The sequence below is a fragment of the Canis aureus genome, chromosome 6, assembly GCF_053574225.1.
Source record: "Canis aureus isolate CA01 chromosome 6, VMU_Caureus_v.1.0, whole genome shotgun sequence".
In the NCBI taxonomy this organism is placed as follows: domain Eukaryota; kingdom Metazoa; phylum Chordata; class Mammalia; order Carnivora; family Canidae; genus Canis; species Canis aureus.
In genome coordinates, this window is record NC_135616.1 from 59,774,184 (window position 1) to 59,794,585 (window position 20,402).

The 20,402-nt window shown below is 37.6% G+C and overlaps 1 protein-coding gene across 14 annotated transcripts in view; it reads left to right on the forward strand.

The window, feature by feature from the left end:
- Positions 1-20,402, forward strand: part of RASAL2 (RAS protein activator like 2) — a 347,106-nt gene that overhangs the window by 266,956 nt on the left and 59,748 nt on the right. For all 14 annotated transcript variants that reach the window (XM_077901811.1, XM_077901814.1, XM_077901815.1 and 11 more), the window contains one exon: positions 19,110-19,219. In XM_077901811.1, coding sequence (XP_077757937.1) covers positions 19,110-19,219 — 110 coding nt within the window. The remainder of the gene's footprint in view (positions 1-19,109; positions 19,220-20,402) is intronic.

Consider the following 20,402-nt stretch of genomic DNA (forward strand, 5'->3'; position numbering starts at 1 on the left):
TATTTTTGTACATCTCAGCTATACCTATACTCAGCAGGTTACGAGCATTGCTGGTAAATAATAACACTTTGAATGCCTTCCTATTATCAGGCCCATTAATTCTATAACCAAGGCCAGGACCATTCCACAGGATTTTTAAATGTTTGTTTCATATTAAGCACCTACTAATTTCATGTTAAAAGAACTTCATTCCTAGGTTATTATTTGATTATAATATCACTACAAAATTTTTTGTCAGACTGTTGTAGCTATTAAAAGAAAGGCTCCAAAAGGATTTGAATAGATACATCTTCAAAGAAGATAAACAAATGGCCAATACGCACATGAAAAGATGCTCAGCATCATTTGTCATTAGGGAAATGCAGATCAAAACCACAGTGAGATACCACTTCATACATACTAGAATAACTATGATCAAAGAGAGAACACAGTAAGTGTTGACAAGGATGTGGAAAAATTAGAACCCTCCTATATTGCTGAAGGGAATTTAAAATGGCACGGTCACTTTGTAAACAGTTTGACAGTTCCTCAAAATTAAACATAGACTTACCATATGACCTAGTAATTCTACTTCTAAGTATATATACGAGAAAATTGAAAACACATGTTTATACAAAATCTTGTGCGTGAATGTTCATGGGAGCATTATCTGTAACAGCCAAAAAGTGGACACAACCCAAAGTCTATCAACTAAAGAAGGATGGATATACAAAATGTGGTGTCTCTATTGTTCATCCATAAAAAGGAGTGAAGTACTGACACGCTACAACATGGTAGACCCTTACAAACAATATGCTAAGTGAATGAAACCAGAAACAACAGGCCATATATTGTATGATTCTGTTATTATGAAATGTCCAGAATAGGCAAATCCACAGAGAGAGAAACTACATTAATGGTTGCCAAGGGTTGAGGAGAGAATGTGACTGCTAATTTGTATGAGATACCTTTGGGGGGTGATGAAAATATTCTGGAATTAGACTGTGGTGACTGTTATACAACGTTTTGAATAGACAACAACCACTAACATGTACACTTTAAAAAAGTGAGTTTGAAAAAAAAAGTGAGTTTGGTGATGCATGAATTATATTTCAATAAAACTGTTTAGAAAATTTAGGAAAAAAGCATAGACAGTATCTGAATGCTTCTTAATACTGATTACAAGTTAAAATGATAATATTTTTGTTATATTGGATTAAATGAAATATATTTTGGGGAGGAAAAAAGACAACAAAATGCATTTCGTTATATATTGGCTACTTATTTTCTATAAGTTTTTTTTAGACACTCATTAGTGATACTTTGCATATTTGCATTTTTATGCAAACTACCATAATTTTGCCTGCTATAAGGAAGCTTATATAGCTTCATACATTTTTACTCAAGAATATAGAAATAGGAAGCATGACATTTAGTTTTAAAAGAAAAAAAAATTATAGCATATGTGAATAATTTTTAATTTTTGCACATTTTTACATCTTAAGAGTTATTCATACCTTATATAGTACACTTTATATATAATCTCTTCCATAAATTGAGTTGTCTATTAAATAAACTGACTTTTTTCATTTTGTATATAGTCCACCTTTGCCTCCATATTCTTACATGTGATGTTTTAGATGTGGCCTTATTTAATGGATTAATGCTGAGATCTTCATACTAGAAGGACCTTTTCCATGACATTTTATATAGCAATGAAATTTATGATCAACAAAGCAGAAAAGAGAAAGCGATGTTTTGTTGGAGAATCTTCTTCTAAACAGTCTTCTGTGTTCTACTAACACTTAGTTCTGCTGTCTGATCGTAATGTAAATCCAGCTTGCCCCAAACTATGTTCACTTATGTCTTTCCCCCAAACCATTTCCCCCCTGAATTTCTGTGTAGTATTACAGATTTCTTCAGTTCCCAGAACAGTAGTATTTTCTTTCCTCCCAAATTCAGTTACCAGATCGTCTCTTCTCCTCTCTTCAAATTCATCCATTCCACTGCTCGCCAGCCCCGCTACCATTTACCTCAATGGCCAGTGCTTGTTTTCTTCCCCTGAACCACTTACCAGGACCTGCTTCATGAGCATGAGACCAGTCCAGTGCACAGGCCCTACATTCAGAAGGACCCTATGGATGGAATTTAACATTCTGTGGTTTTCATCCTAAGATTCTTATCGACCCACCTTTGGATTTGTCTTCTGTGAGTGAGGTCCAGTGGGACAGTGGAGTGTGTGCTGGGACTCAGAGCCAAGGCCTGGCTCAGCCTCCTGTTGCCTCCCTGGGATGGACTCCATACTGCCACTTCCCCACCCCCAGAATCCCAACCAGCCTCTCCCATCTGCCTCACCCAGCCCCTAGCTGTCACTCTCTGACCCTGGCATAGGCCTTTGTACAAGCATAAAAAAAGATAGAGGTTAGCCTGCACACCCTGTGACATCCCGAGGCAGTACTTGGCAGAGCTATCCTTGCTCCTGCTTGTCAGTTTAACTGGTGTCTGGCAGTTAGCCAAAGGCCACCACTCAGTTGGGGCAAGCCTCTTTCCCATCCCTAAGCTAGATACCTAGTGAATTGCAGAGTCAGCCGTGGGAAGGAAAGAAGCCTGGCTCAACTTCCCTACCCTGGGCCTGGGCCTGGCACATGGGTTTACTGGCTGAAGAAGGGCAACCTAGCAACAGTGGGGCCACCCATATACTGAGTTGTGGGCAGGGGCCCTGGGCATCTGTGAAGGTCTGCACTTGCCCTGGTACCTGAGGGAGCATGACACTAAATAGCAAATGAAAAACACCAGAGCAGGGCAGCCCAGGTGGCTCAGTGGTTTAGCGCTGCCTTCGGCCCGGGGTGTGATCCTGGAGACCCAGCATCGAGTGCCCCTTTGGGTTCCCTGTGTGGAGCCTGCTCCTCCCTCTGCCTGTGTCTCTGCCTCTCTCTCTCTCTCTCTCTCTCTCTCTCTCTGTGTGTGTTCTCATGAATAAATAAAATCTTAAAAAGAAAGAGAAAGAAAGAAAGAAAGAAAGAAAGAAAGAAAGAAAGAAAGAAAGAAAGAAAGAAGAAAAACACCAGAGCAGATGGAGAGAGAGACAGCCCAAGAAAAGGAAGTTTGCAATTTTAGTACTTTTTAATTTAATTTTATTTATTTATTCATGATAGACACACAGAGAGAGAGAGAGAGAGAGAGAGAGAGAGAGGCAGAGACACAGGCAGAGGGAGCAGGCCCCATGCAGGGAGCCCGACGTGGGACTGGATCCCGGGTCCCCAGGACCAGGCCCTCGGCTGAAGGTGGCGCTAAACCACTGAGCCACCGGGGCTGCCCGATTTTAGTACTTTAATGGTCCTGAGTTCCTGCCTTTAGAACAATGGCCCTTGTATTTTGCACTGAGCCCCTCAAAATATGTAGGCAGTTCCATCTCGTACAGTGGAGACTTTAACTTATCTCCTAGCCCAGCACCTCTGTCCCCACGTTAGCCTTTGCACTGTTGCTTTAACCCTGATCATTACTTGACTCTCCCTTGCTCAGGGTTATGTAGTAGTTCTCTATGGTCTTGTGCCCATGGACATGACCAAATTATATACATTTTATTTGGCTTGCACAGTGAGTTCTTTGCACTCTCCTCTTTCTCTTCCTTCTTTCTTCTTCTCATTTAAATGTTTCCAGACAGAGCTAGCTTTTCCATCAAAAAGCATCAGTTACCTGCTGAAATCTTTTGAGTTTGACTCATGTTTTATAGGATGATAAAAACCAAAGTTCACTTGGCTCAGAGAACCTTTCATTGTCAAATTTTTGGCTGCCCTTCCAGTTCTGTTTCATAATAGCCAATATCCCCATTCCCACCCCCAGATCTCTCAGCCTCCAAACTTAGAGGGTGCTCCACCTTAGTGCTCCATATTTACCAAACTTAAGAGTTCCCCAAACAAGTTTTCTCAGGTATCTTTGCACATTTCTGCCTAAAAAGGCCACCTTCTATGCTTCCTAAAAGTATTCTCATCCTTTAAAATTCAGTTCCAGTGTCTCACTACCTCTTCTAGGCAACATTAGCCTTGACCTTCTCTATCTTTCCATAGAGGTGTGCATTTATTGGTTATAGTACTTACTGTAGGGTCATCATTTGCATGGTTGCCTTCCCTGGTATGTAATATTCTAGGTGGCGGTCTCCAGAATAGGATGTATGTATCTCAGAGGGTACTAAATATGATCCATATGAGTTGCAGAAAGAAAATATTTCATTTTAAAAATTTTACTCTTTAAATTTTTGTTATCGAATGTTTTATAATCCTACATTAGAACAATTCTTGTATTTTATAAGTAAACAATTTTAGGAATGTATACTAACAATATTTTACTCATTTGATACATAGTCCAAACAATTTAGAAACCACTGTTCTAGAAGATCAGGATTGTATCTTACTAATCCTAGAATTCCAGGTTTGACCTTTTCTTTTTCTTGACCTGTTTATGAAAATTCACTCATGATTACCCCGAGTATGCCCATTGCAAAGATATTAACCTCTTAAGCCGGAACATCTCCATCTTAGTTGATGGTTTAAAATTAATCAGTGTTGTGCAATGTTTTTTTTTAAGGGTCTGCATTAATCTCTTAAGTAAAATAGAATTAAAGGAGGAATATAGTGAGTAGAAGGAAATGATTTTCTATGGAAGTCCTGTGAGATTAATGATAGAGTAATTCATGGGGACTATCTTAGTTGGCTTCTTACTCAAGGAGTAATTGGATGTATAGGAATGTGGTCTGCTCTCAGCTTTTTGAAAGTTAAATGAGAAAAAGATAATCGCTCTAGCAGAAGTGAAGGTCAAAACCTGATGCTCTGTCCTTAAGCTAACTGGGCCCCATATCTTATGCAGTCAATGAGACCATTGTCACTCAAGAGCTCTTCTCCATTAAAATCAGGTGCTCACAGTTGGAAAAGGCTCTGCACTCTTCCAACCATATGATCTACAGCCTGTGTTACCTGCTTTTGAATTTTGTCAGAGTATCAGTACAAAGATTTTATATTATTAGCATTTAGGAGCTTGTACATAAAAACAGGCAAAGGAGTGATAAGAGCTGTATTTTTTTTTTTTTTTAAGAGCTGTATTTTTTAAATGTATGTTCAGGTAGTGTCTCACATGTGTGACCAAGAGCAAATTGTTTGACCTACTCTAAAGCCTATGATGCCTCTTTTATGCTAATGAAATACTATACAGATATTTTAAGATCCTTGGAGATTTGGAAGGGGGGAGGTACTATATACTAAGGATCAATATGTTAATATTTGGGGCCTAAATTTATGATGAAAAAAAAATACTTCCAGCATTAGAAACAGTACAGTTAGGAAATAGCCTTTAGAAGTATACCTAATAAAATCCTTTCCATGATGTGTTTCTCCTTCACTTCCCCATTTTCTATATTTTTTTAAAAAGTCATCCTGATAGATATTAGTAAAGAATAATTATATTGTTTTATTTGTATCTTTTGCTTACCACCATTTCCATAATAATGAGTTTTAGGTGCATTTTGTTTCACCAGAGGCAGTAAGAATTTTATTTTTTTAAATTACTACTAGGCTCTAAAGCCACCCCCCTCCCCCAATCTGTGATGCTTTTATTCTTAGAGTCCTAGAAATGAGAGATGGAAAACTTCAATTAAATTCATCTAGTCCATCTCCCCTGACAATGAAAAAGTGTCTCTCACATTATATTATCTGATGCTTTTTCGGGCTTCCCTGATAACCTCTGGGACATTGTCCAATAGACTAATAGACCTCACTTCGGGAGAATGTTCTCTTTCTTAGTTTTGACCCATCATTTCTCATTATTTTATCCCTTAAAGCCATTTTTCTTATATTCATATTCTGTGAACTTAAGATCAGTAGTCTCTGCCAGTCACAAGAAAATCAACATATATCTCATTAGCAGGAACTGAGGTGGTCTACAGAAGTGAATATTCCAGATACTAAACTTTTCCCCTTTAAACACAGATTTAGCTTAACTTTAATAATTTTAAGAAGTTTTCCCCCTTGAATGTATTAGATATTTTCACTACTTTTCTTGAATGTATTGGACTTTTCTTAATAATTCAGGTTAATCATTAGCATTCTGCAAGTATATTATTAAGTAATCTACTGTATGCTAAGCATTGAAGAAATACAAAGATGAATTCAGTAATGTTTGCCTTCAGGAGTTAAGTCTCAGCAGGGTATATAAAATAGGAGTTAAGACTCAGTAGGAGATATGGCATAGGAATAGAACTAATCATTGGTCAAGACAGAGGAAAACAGTAATATAAACAAAAGAGTTTAGATAATCACAGGCGAGAGACTATATAACTCCTATTAGAGAAATCAGGAATAGTTTCCTGAGGAGTTGGCATTTGAAACAAATAGTGTAGGGACAAGTGAGTAGTGGCCATTTCGAAAAAAAGATAAAATGAGATGTGTATTTCACACCTCACATAAGGGTGAACTCCAAATGGATTAGAGATCTAAATGTAAAATAAAAAATAAACCATACAAGTACTACAAGGAAGCATCGATAGCCTTAATGTAGGAAAAAACTTTCCGTAATGGTTACTGACAAGCCAGAGGCAAGAATGTTTTTAAAAATTGTGTGGTGGGGCAGCCCGGGTGGCTCAGTGGTTTGGCGCTGCCTTCAGCCCGGGGCATCATCGAGTCCCAAGTTGGACTCCTTGCATGGAGCCTGCTTCTCCCTCTGCCTGTGTCTCTGCCATTCTCTCTCTCTCTCTCAATCTCATGAATAAATAAAAAAATATTTTAAAAAATTGTGTGGTGGAGTGCCTGGGTGACTCAGTCGGCTGAGTTTCAGTTTGGGGTTGTGGGATCAGCCCCACATCAGGTTCATACTCTGTGCGGAGTCTGCTAGGGATTCTCTCTCTTTCCCCCTCCCTCTGCTGCTTCCCCGACTCACGCACGCACATGCGTGTGCACACTTTCTCTCTCCAGCCTGTAAAATAACTCTTTTTAAAAAATTATGTGGCAAAAAAAACATATAACAAAGTTAAAGACAATCAGCTGAGAGAAAACATTCACAACATATGAAGGACCATTAAAATTTGAGGGACAAATGACCAAAACCCAATAGAAAAACTGGGGAAAAGTTTGAATAGTAGTTTCCAAATGCTATAAAAATTGTCCTAAACAGATAGAAAGAATGTTCAAACCCACTTATAATCAGAGAAATGCAAGTTAGAACAATATTTTGATACTATCTCACCTTTTAGACTAGCAAAAACTATACAGTATGACAAATATTGTTGGTGAGGTCATAGGAAACAGACAGTCTCATACATTGCTGATGGGAATACAAACTAGTACAATCCTTCTAGAGGAGATTTCGGCACAGCTACCTACATGCTTACCATTTGACCCAGCAATCTCATTTCTAACCGTACCCTGCAGGTGTACCTCCAGCAGTATGAAAATACAGATGCACAAGATATTCTTTGCAGCACTGTTTATAAATTGCAAAATATTGGGAACAATCTAAATGCCCACTTGTAAGAAAATAATTATATAAACTATGTGTGGAAGAAAGGTAGAATAATGGCCCCCAAGATGTCCACATCTTACACAGAATCTGTAAATATGCTATTTTACATGGCAAAAGAGACTTTTGCAGAAGGGATTAAGGCTAAAGACCTTGAGGTGAGAAGAGTACCATCGATTATCTAGGTGGGTTCAATCTAATCACAAGGCCTTAAAACAGAACCTTTCAGAAAGATGTGACATTGCTAGCCTTGAAGATAGAGGAAGGGAATCATAAACCAAGAAGTGTGGGTGGCTTTTGGAGATGGAAGAGGCTCGAAACAGATTCTCTCCTATGGCCTTTAGAAAGGAATATAGCCCTACAGACACCTTGATTTTAGCCAGGTGAGACCTATGGACTTTTGACCCACAGAACTGTAAGATAACAAGATTTGTACTGTTTGAGCCACCATATTGTGGTAATTTGTTATTGTGGCAATAGAAAATTAATATGGTGGAAAAACTGGTGAAATTAGAATTGGATCTGTAATTTGTTGGTATGCTACCCTATGTTAATTTTCTCATTTTCATAATTTTACTATGGTTATGTAAGATGTTAACATTAAGGGAAGCTGTGCAAGAGAAAACTCTCCACTATTTTTCTGAATTTTCTGTAAAATCTAAAATTACATAGAAAGGAAAAAAACAGGGATTCCTTCTCAAGTTCCCTCCACCACTCCATCTCTCATCTCATCTTATCCTTTTAAAAAGTTGCCATGTCTCCATGCTATTTGTTTGTGAATTTCCAACGAAGCTTTTAATTCTGTGACTCCCAAACCATATGTCCACGTAAAGACTTGTTCACACATTTTTTTTTTGAGCAGATTTATTCCTAAGATCCAAACTGGAAACAACCCAAATGTCCATCAGTTGCCAAATGGGTAAACATATTTTGGTATATCCATATGTGGAATCAAAAGGAATGGTGGACTACTGATACATGCAATAGCATGGATCAATTCCCAAAGCAGTGTGCTAAGTGATAAAAGACTCCATTCTGCATAATTCTATTTCTATAACAGTATGTAAAAGATAAAACTGTAGGGACAAAGCAGGTTAGTGGTTACTAGGGGCTGAGGTAGGAGGAGTGGATTGACTGTAAAGTGGCATAAAGGAATGTTTGGGTGATAGAAATCCGTATCTCAGCAGTAGCATATATACTTGTTAACACTCATCAGACTGTAAACCTAAATATAGTGAATTTTCCTTTCATAAATTATACCTCAATAGACTCAATGTTTTTTTTAAAAAAAGATACATTTATAACATATAAAAGTTGAAAGTAAAAGGTTTGAAAAAATTTAACAGGAAGGTAATAACCAAAAAAAATCTGATATAACAATGTTCTATCAAATGAAAATGAATCTCTAAAGACAAAGAATATTCTGGGGGGGGGGGGGGGGTAGATTCCTGGGTGGCTAAGTGGTTTGGCGCCTGCCTTAGGCCCAGGGCATGGTCCTGGAGCCCCGGGATCGAGTCCCACATTGGGCTCCCTGCACGGAGCCTGCTTCTCCCTCTGCCTCTCTCTCTCTCTCACTCTCTCTCTCTTTCTTTCTCTGTGTCTCTCATGAATAAATAAATAAAATCTTAAAAAAAAAAAGAATATTCTTAGGGGTAGAAAAGGTATTTGCCCTCCCAAACAAATCTTAATATATCAGTATGTCATACATATCATAATAATTTTAATAGCATGTATATATAATACATATACATATTTTACTTTTATACTTTAATATCTAATAATATATCAATTATTATTAGTAAGTTCGATAATGTGAGTTCGATCTGATTAATGGATATGTGGTTAATGTATTAATGTATGTGCTTTTATATGTTTTAAAGTTTCATAATGTTTTACTTTGTTAAATAAAAGGGAATCATGAGATGTTTGTCAAAAATGCAGATCACTGCTCGACACCCAAAGATTCTGATTCATCAGCTCTGAGCTAGAAAAACAATCGTAATTTATTATAGGACCTTTTCTTTTTCCCTTTGATGCTTTAATTTGCAAAACAAAAACAAAAACAAACAAAAATCCCCACTAGGGGGGATGTTACCCACAATGAAACTGCTTGTTAACTAGAGAGCACTTTGCAACGATTTCTTTTGTTGTTATCCTTGTTACCTAGAGTTTCCCTTTGTATTTGGACTTCCCAAACTGGAAGATAAACTAAGGAAATGAAATATGATGACTGCAAAGTGGAGTTTAACATTTTCAGTTACCCTTCCTTTTCCTTCTTTCTTGTTAATTGTCCACAACTGAATTCTAGTGAACATTTTCAGAACATCTGTAAGTTCCTAAAGTATATTAAAAGATAAGGAAAGGAATCATTTATATAGGACATCACCCTTCTCATAACTGCAATCCATAATTCCATGAACTGCTAAAACACACAAATACACAGAAATGAGTCTACTAATTAGGGGAAAACTTAAGAAGCCAGGATGAGAACAATTCTCACCTGGGTCCTTTCTAGTAGACAAGGTAGCATTTTCTTATTGTGAGGCATGTAATATTTTAAGGAACTGCTCGTAAAGTTACTTAAATCATCTGGATTTCCTTAATCCCTGGTGCAGCCTTTGATAAGAAAAAGTCTCACACTGGATGGCAGCAGGCTTGGGTTGCAGATCATGGTGTTTTTGTGTAAAAGGTGATGACATGCTTTTCCGTCTCCACTCCCCCCCCCCCCCCACCCCGTCTTAAGGGACCAGAGGCAGCCCAAGGACAAGGGCAAGTCGGCGGCTCTCGTTACCATCATGGAGGCTTCTGAGAGTGGTTGCATAGCAGCAGTTTTATTTCAGTTACCAGACATGCCCTGATAGCCAAGTTCAGTCTTCGGGGGTTACTCTGGTTTGTAGGTGGAGAACAACTTTTATTGCTCTCTTAACATATACCAAGCTCCAGAAAAAGGCAACATTTGGCTTTTCCTTTCCCTGGCAGTTGCTAAATTTAAGCCTTATTTTGACAGAAAAGAGGGAGTACCAACTAATTAAAGTAAGTCCTTTTAGTTGTATCATTTGCTATATGACAATGGAGTTGCTTAAATGATAAGCTCTCTACTGTTTTTCAGAACAGTAGCTGGTAGCAACAGTATTTCCAAGGAGTATTGGATGAGGTAGGATTTGTTATGAGGGTTTTGTTAGTGTCTTTTTAGATGAGGTTGGTGTCAGAAGGAGGAAATCAGTTTATTTATAGTCTTTTCCTTTGTTTCTATTGATGCTATTGGATTTTTAAGTCAGCTCATGGGAGTATCATTCACATAAGACATAGTTATAGCTTGATGTGAAAGCAGTATATTCCTCTCAATATCCATCTCTTTGTAAATTTTATATTTGAATTTTTTTTTCTGACAGTGACCACTGAATCAGTGGTCATATAAAAGTAATTTCAATATAAAAGTAATTTCAATAGAGTTTTTATTTTACTTCAGTTTAATTATATAGATAGGAGGCTTAGGGGCAAATTTTTCTGTCACATGTCACTTTAGTGGGTGTTTTGGGTTTTTCCCCCTCATATTTTCGAATTGTCATAGTGCATTTCTTTCTTTTTTGTGGTATATAATTCTGTAATAAGAGATGTGTAGAAGTACAGCACACATGGAGAAAATGTGTTATATTATAGGGCCTAGAAGTATTTTGAAGAGAAATGAGAACATGGGGAATCGGTGTAGTATAGTGGTTAAAAAGCAAAGGTTCCAGAGTCCGGCTGCCTGGGCATAAAGTTACACTCTGCCACTTAGCAGCTGTGTGACTTGGGAAAAGTCAGACATGTTCTATCCCAGCTGTTGACAGGTGATCTACTGTTGATTTTAAAAATGAACTGTTCACATAGTGCATATTCTTGCTCAAAACCATATTAAATCAGTACACATTTCTACTCTTTAGCTATAAGTTATTTCTCTCAGAAAAGCAAATGCTTTCTCATTTGTGACTACTTTGGATGGTCTTGTCTCTCACTTTTGCTTTCTTTAGAAATCAGAGTAAAAGGTAAAGTCCTCACAATGGCATGCAGGATCTGTCCACTCACCCCACTGCTGAGACATTTCCCACAACCCTTCCCATTGCTTTCTCCACTCCAGCCACACTGACCTCTTGGCTCTTTCTGAAACATACCAGGAGTTCTTCTACCTAAAGCCTTTGCCCAGCCCATTCGTGTTGCCTGGAATGCTTTTCCCTTCTGATATCTGCAGGCTAACTCACCTCCTTCAAGTCTTTAGTCAGTGTAATATTTCTCCAAAAGGCCTATCATGATGACCATTTTATATTCTCAGCTCTTTACATGACCCTATTTTTCTATAGCACTTGTCTTTTACTAATTTATTGTGTTCTTTGTGTATTGTCTGTCTCCTACTAGTATATGAAACTTAATGAAGGCAAAGATATGTGTTTGTTTTGTTCACTGATACATGTCAAGTGCCTCAAGTATCTGGCCAATAAAGGGTGCTCAATAAATACATGAATGAATGAACTTTTTTTTTTTTTTTAGGTACTTTCAATATCCTGGGTTTAAATTCTGACTCCTCATTTCCCAACTGGGTTACCTGAAGCAAGTTGCTGAATACTTATTTTGTAGCATTGTTGCATCAATTAAACAGTATTGCATATTGGAAAGCTCCTAGCCAGTGCTTCATATCCAGAAAACCTTCAGTAAATTCAGTCAGTCAACAAATGTTAATCGAGTACTTATGATGTACCAAGTATTCCTGTAGGTACTAGCATATATCACTGAACAAAAGAGCCAAAAATCCCTGCTATTTGTGGAACTTATTTCTTCCCTTCCTTTGATGTGGTTGTTTCTAAGGGGAAAAACTGTGATTCTGCCTCATCTATTCAGTGGTCTCTCACCCGAAATTCACATTCACTTAATACTTACAGGGACCCATTTTTCCATTATTTTAAAAGTACTTTTCCATTCAGTTAATTTATTCTTTGGAATGGCCCCAGGAAGACGATTTTTTATTCCTCATTTTACAGGTGGGAAATCTGAAACTTGGAAATTAGGACTTGTCCAGGGTCATTCAATAGGAGAAATTGGAGCCAGGATTTGAAGCCACACATTCTGATTCAGAGTTGCCTGCTCTTTCTACACTACAACAATGGCTTTTATTCATTTCACAGTCCATTTTATTTCCATCCTACAGACATTTATTGAGCCCCTACAAAATGCCTGATACCAGACCTGCCCTGGGAAGTTAAAGGTTGCTTCATCCCTGCCCTGAATTCAGAGTTTAGAGGGAAGGCTGTTGGCACATAAGTGGGCATGCAGCATGCTGAATGTAAGACTGACTGTATTTACTTGGAATACTTGGAAGCACAGAGGAGGGCCACCTCATCTAGAGCAAGGTGTAGGTCATGTCAAAAAACATGCTAGAAGAGATCATGCCTCAGCTGAGTCTCAAAGGATGACTTAGCCAGGGAAAAGGAAGGGAATATGAACAGCAGCAGAGATGCATGGTGAACATAGAGAATGTCAGGCTTTCAGAGTTGCTAGAGAGTAAAGTGTACAGCAGGGAATGGCCAGGAATCAGACTAGAATATTTAGTAGGTACCAAATGATACCGTATCTTTCAGGAAGAACTCTTACCAGGCCCCCTCTCTTAGGTACTTTTATATTAGTTATCCATCCTTGGTCCAGTAATCTATAGTCAAGGCAGAAGAATTGCTTGGTGCAAAGGATTGTGATCTTTTCATAAGGAATTGCTCAGAAGAAGCAGGGCAAGTGGGCATGCCATACACTGTGAGGGGGTAATGTTACTGAGAAACTGGCTCACTGTATAGTTGGTCTGGGACAGAGGCATAGCAGAAGCTAAGATTTGCTTGGATATAATGAGTTTTTAGTGGCATCATCTGTTTAGTTATGTGGGAGGAGACCACATGGCTGAATAGACTGATGCCAGAGCAACCTTTATAGCCTGAGCTAAACAGTATTCTCAGGTGAGAACCATGTTTCAATTTTATCAAGGAAATAAAAGCAGAATTTTGTTGTGGATTCTACCACCTCTATGAAATATTACTACTCTGGGCTATCTTAAACTTTCCCTTATCTGTATTCCCAGAACAACCATAGTTTCACATAGATATTGAGTGCTTACTAAAGTTTAGACACTGTGGTAGATGTTAAAATAGAATAAAACATTATATCTTACATCTTCCCTCAAAAGTTTAAGGGCCAATGGGAGCAATAAGTATGCATTAATAAGTGGGCAACCACCTTCCCAACCTTATTTTTTGCTACTTCTAATTATATATCAGCCATACTACATCTACTTAAGGGATGCCCAGTGTATTCTTATCTCCATGACATTCTCAAGCTGTGCTCCATACAATACCTCTGCTCCTCAGCACCCCCAAACCCAAATCCTGTCTACCCATTGGGACCTAGCATATTCATTCCACTTCTGCCATAGAACTTCCTCTTATTTCTCCAGATGATGTAACCTCGTCTTTCTCTGAAATCCTGAAATTTGTATGTACCTTTCTAAAATAATACCACGTTATCAATCTGAGATGCACATTTTTTTCACATTTTAACATCCCTTTAAGTTACTCTTTTAAGATAACTCTGCCATCAATATTCTCAAAAAGATACAGGATGATATTTTGTGGAAAAATATGTACAGCAACTACTCCAAGTCAAAAAGTAGTTCAGAAGAAAGAAGTATTAGGAATACCTTAACCATATTTTCTTTTTATGTAATCACGATATATGACAAAACCTGCCTAAGTAAGTCTATAAAACTTTTTTAATACAAAATAAAAATGTTAAGTGATAAAGCATTGTGCTATATAGTTTTATTGGCAGCTTTTTTCATAGTGTACATAAAATAATAGTATTATTTACAATCAGTGGTGTCCTAGAGTCAACGAAAAATGATATTTTGTGGTTAAATATGCCATACATTAAGACCACTTACCTCCCTGATTGTGTCATATATACTTATAATTAGTCTCCATATCCCATATTAAACTATAAGCTCCTTGGGGGCAGAGTTTGTGTTTGTTTTATCTTTGATTCTCTTGCAATACCTGAAGCTTTACAACAAATAGACATAAAACAAATATTTATAAAATAAATGGATTAAAATAAGAAAGTATTATTTAGGGATGCCTGGGTGGCTCAGCGGTTTGGTGCCTGCCTTCAGCCCAGGGTGTGATCCTGGAGACCCGGGATCCAGTCCCACGCAGGCTCCCTGCATGGAGCCTGCTTCTCTCTCTCTGCCTGTGTCTCTGCCTCTCTGTATCTTTCATTAATAAATAAATAAATAAATAAATAAATAAATAAATAAATAAATAAATAATCTTTTTTTTAAAAAAAGTATTATATAGTAAGAGCCACAAAAAGTGGCTATATGAGTGAACATCCACCAGTACATTCTGTTAACTGTGTTTTTTTTGAAATACATTTATATATGGTATATGAGCAAGTCCTTGGGCCAAATCTCAACTTAAGCCAGTGGTTTTTGAACCAACCATAAACAATCCTAATAGAATTCTATAAACTTATGTCTGGTTTGCTAACTACATTTGTGAGCAAATGTGGTGACTCATCCTGATTGAATCATAATAAGTAGTAAATAAAGCCTTTGCCTTGGAGAACAAATGGCAGTGACTTTCCCTAGCAATGCTAAAATTGTACAGGAGACCAGACAAATGCCTGTCTCTAAGAAATACAGTATTTTAGGGGAGCCCGGTTGACTCAGTTGGTAGAACATTACAACTCTTGATCTCGGGATTGTAGGTTCAAGTCCCCCATTGGGTATAGAGATTACTTAAAAATAAAATCTTGGGGCAGCTGGGTGGCTCAGTTGGTTACGCTTCTGTCTTTGGCTCAGGTCAGGATCTCTGGGTCTTGGGATTAAGCCCTATATTGGGGTTCCTGCTTAGTAAGGGGTCTGCCTCTCCTTCTCTCTACCCTTCCTGCCCACTGCTCATGCTCTCTCTCTCTTAAATAAGTAAATAAAATCTTAAAAAATAAAATAAAACCATAAAATCTTTAAAAAAAAAAAAAGGAAATGTGGGTATTATACTAACTAAAATAAGTCAGTCAAAGAAAGACAAATACCATATGATTTCACTCATTTGTAGAATTTAAGAAATAAAACAGATGAACACAGGGCAAGGGAAGGAAAAATAAGATAAAAGCAGAAAGGTAGGCAAACCGTAAGAGACTCTTAACTCTAGGAAACAAGTAGTGTTGCTGGAGGGGAGGTGGGTTGGGGAATGGAGTAACTGAGGAATTGGGCACTAAGGAGGGCACATGATATACATATGATCAGAGCACTGAGTGTTGTATACAACTAGTGAATCACTAAATTCTACCCCTGAAAGTAATAACACACTATATGTTAACTAAGTTGAACTTAAAATAAAAAATTTAAAAAATAGAAACAAAAAGAAATGTAGTACTTTAAAAAAAAAAAAAAAAAGAAGTTTTGTTTTCTTCTCTCCAGTCAGTTTCTATGCACCTATAATAAAAACAGCCTAGGGAATTATGTCTGTGGTATTTTCTAGGATTTTTAGCTTTATTCTTTGGGCTACAGAAATAAGGTTTTTTTTTTTTTTTTTTTTAAGTCATCTAAATAGTTTTACTTCTGATTCAAATAAGTTTGTTTCCATTTTTCCAAATGGAGAGAGCAATGCCTGTGTGTTTGCAAAATACTTGGCATGGGTAAGCACACTGTGACAGTCTACATTAGTGTTCACCAGATATTCCCAGTTTTCTTTCTGGATACATGATACAATTGTATACCCTTTTCCCATGGAATTTAGGTGTGATCATGTGATTTTGTCCAGTGAGATGAGACAAGAAATGACATGAAGCTTTAAGAACTAGTACATAACTTGCCACATTTCCTTTCTCCTGCTGAAGCAACTAATAGATGCACAGAGGAGGAGCCTCCTTTGGCCTAAGTCCCTGAGTGAGAGTAGCATAGGGCCAAGCCCCCATCTCCCTTAGTTGATCTGCTCACAGATAGATATGTACTAAGATGGTGAGATAAATATAACCCAGTGTATCTTGATTAATATAGTCTTCACCCAGAACAGTGGGCTTTGGTGATTAGTAAAAGAATATAAAAGATTTGACATGCTGATCTTGACTCAGCATTTCTTTTTCTTCTTTATGGAAATGTTTATGTATGTAGCTTTTACAAGATAATATTTATCTCAAGATGATTAGAAGGTCATTTTCTCAGCATCAAAATACTTTGAATTTTAACTTTTTCTAAGACATTTTGTATATTTACGTAAGCTGCCCTTTCATCTGCCAACAGTAGAATTGTTACTTGAAAGCAGTGGCCATCATCATTCATGTATGCATTTATTCCATTATTCTACACACTTTTATTGGGTGCTCATTGTTTACCAGGTGCAAAGACTAGGAAATGTTTATAGGAACTTTAGGTAGTTTGATGGAGGTGGTAGGAGGCAAGCAGAGGCCAAAAACTATAAACTACTTTGTTCTGAAATCTAGATGTTCAGTGGTTTCATAAATGATTATCTATTTTGGGATAGTTTAGCTACATTTATTTTTTTAAATAAATTAATTTTTTATTGGTGTTCAATTTACCAACATACAGAATAACACCCAGGGCTCATCCCGTCAAGTGCCCCCCTCATGCCCGTCACCCATTCACCCCCACCCCCCACCCTCCTCCCCTTCCACCACCCCTAGTTCGTTTATCAGAGTTAGGAGTCTTTATGTTCTGTCTCCCTTTCTGATATTTCCCACACATTTCTTCTCCTTTCCCTTATATTCCCTTTCACTATTATTTATATTCCCTAAATGAATGAGAACATATAATGTTTGTCCTTCTCCGATTGACTTACTTCACTCAGCATAATACCCTCCAGTTCCATCCACATCAAAGCAAATGGTGGGTATTTGTCGCTTCTAATGGCTGAGTAATATTCCATTGTATACATAAACCACAGCTTCTTTATCCATTCATCTTTCAATGGACACCGAGGCTCCTTCCACAGTTTGGCTATCGTGGCCATTGCTGCTATAAACACCGGGGTGCAGGTGTCCCGGCGTTTCATTGCATCTGTATCTTTGGGGTAAATCCCCAACAGTGCAATTGCTGGGTCGTAGGGCAGGTATATTTTTAACTGTTTGAGGAACCTCCACACAGTTTTCCAGAGTGGCTGCACCAGTTCACATTCCCACCAACAGTGTAAGAGGGTTCCCTTTTCTCTGCATCCTCTCCAACATTTGTGGTTTCCTGCCTTGTTAATTTTCCCCATTCTCACTGGTGTGAGGTGGTATCTCATTGTGGTTTTGATTTGTATTTCCCTGGTGGCAAGTGATGCGGAGCATTTTCTCATGTGCGTGTTGGCCATGTCTATGTCTTCCTCTGTGAGATTTCTCTTCATGTCTTTTGCCCATTTCATGATTGGATTGTTTGTTTCTTTGGTGTTGAGTTTAATAAGTTCTTTATAGATCTTGGAAACTAGCCCTTTATCTGATCTGTCATTTGCAAATATCTTCTGCCATTCTGTAGGTTGTCTTTGAGTTTTGTTGACTCTTCACAACTTTTGCTATGCAAAAGCTTCTTATCTTGATGAAGTCCCAATAGTTCATTTTTGCTTTTGTTTCTTATACCTTCGTGGATGTATCTTGCAAGAAGTTACTGTGGCTGAGTTCAAAAAGGGTGTTGCCTGTGTTCTCCTCTAGGATTTTGATGGAATCTTGTCTCACATTTAGATCTTTCATCCATTTTGAGTTTATCTTTGTGTATGGTGCAAGAGAGTGGTCTAGTTTCATTCTTCTGCATGTGGATGTCCAGTTTTCCCAGCACCATTTATTGAAGAGACTGTCTTTCTTCCAATGGATAGTCTTTCCTCCTTTATCGAATATTAGTTGACCATAAAGTTCAGGGTCCACTTCTGGGTTCTCTATTCTGTTCCATTGATCTATGTGTCTGTTTTTGTGCCAGTACCACACTGTCTTGTAGTTTAGCTACATTTAAAACAAGTTTACAAATACAAATAACATACCCAAGGTGACAAAGACCAAACTTTAACACTTTTGAGACTACCAACACATTACCTTATACTAGTTACGTAATTCTTTTTTTTTTTTTTTTTTTTGGTTTGAGAGGTTTTGCTGGGGGGGGGGGTAGTTCTTAGAATAAAACTTCTCTTATTTAAGAAATAAGTGTTATCAAAAAGTTTAATTATACCAGTTATCCTAGAAGAAAAAAATTTTTCATCACATTAACAGGTGGTTTCAAGCAACTGTTATTTATAAATGTTTTTAAAAGATTTTATTTATTTATTCATGAGAGACACAGAGAGAGAAAGGGAAAGACACAGGCAGAGGGAGAAGCAGGCCCCATGCAGGGAACCTGATGTGGGATTTGATCTGGGGACCATGAGATCATTCCCTGAGCTGAAGGCAGACGCCCAACCACTGAGCCACCCAGGTGTCCCATTATTTATCAATTAAAACATTAAAAGCTGGATTCTTTTTCTGGTATTCATTATAAAAATTGTAGTATTTTTTTCAGAGGTAGTACAGAAGAGTAAGGAGACATCAAGGTGCTCTTTTGGTTTTCTCTCCCGTCACCTTCTGCCTTTTCATCCTAGGGGTTCTTCAGCAAGCGCCTGAAAGGCTCCATCAAGAGGACCAAAAGCCAATCAAAGCTTGACAGAAACACGAGCTTTCGGCTACCATCCCTTCGTAATGCAGATGACAGGTAGGAAGTTAACTTGCTTAAAACAGGAGGCGGTTTTGGTTTTGTTTTTGTTTTAAACAGGGAAAGCAAGTCTTCAGTGGGTTTTGATAAGGCATTTTTGGTCATCTCTAACTTTGTATCAGTGATTATTGGAAAGATCCAATACTAAATTCACTTTTTTTTGTCTTGCTGGTATTGAGGCAAGGTATAGAGTATTGGCTCAGATGCCCTGGCAGTTTAAGAATCCTATAATATTGGAAAGTAAGAACTAATTTAAGTCCTGTTTCTATCGAATTAAATTCTAATGGTCACAGATGTATCTTTCTGTTGTAGAAGGACTATAGAATGATGATGACAATAGCAAACATGTTTTGAGCACTACACTAGGTGCTCTATATACATTACCTTGTTTAATGTTTATAGTAACCCTATAAGATAAATATTATTATCACCACTTTGTAGATGAAGAATCCAAGGCACAGAGAGATTAAACAATCTTGCCCAAGATCATACAGCTTAGTAAATAGCAAAAATGGTATTGGAACTTGAGCAATTTGGCTTAAGTCCATGCAGTTCACAGCTACATAGTTCTCTGTTGTACAGCATGTGGAATCAGCTGTATTGGTTTGCAGTCACATCTAGAAGACATGTATGAAAAGGAAGATTTTGATTATTAGGGCTGTCAGCTTGCATACCCGCCAGATGCATAGCTCATTAAGGAGAGTAACCTAAAATTGTTGGATGTGTGCTAGAACACATTTTTAATACTTCATATTTCCACATTGGTCAAAATTTAGGAAATGGCACTTGCTGTTTTCTGACACATTGCCGCCATCACTAGCATTTACTGAGTGCTTACTATTTGCCAACTATTTTTAAGGTAGTCTTTCATGTAATACAACTCTAGATACTGTTATTACCCTCATTTTGCAGATGAGGAACTAAGATAAAAGAAATTGAGAAGCTTGCCCAAGGTCACACAGCTAGTAGGTAGTAGAGCTTGGATTTGAACTCCTGTCTGCCTTTCATATTTGATACTCTTATTTATCCTGGATTTTTTTTTCTTTCAAAGTTCATTATTTTTAGCTATCTATGTAACAAACAGAGATTACAGTCTCTGTAATGGCAGATTATAGATTTGCCAGGCAGAGAATTACTCTCCTTTTTTGTAGATTAAGTAACTTGTCTCCCATACTTAGTTGAT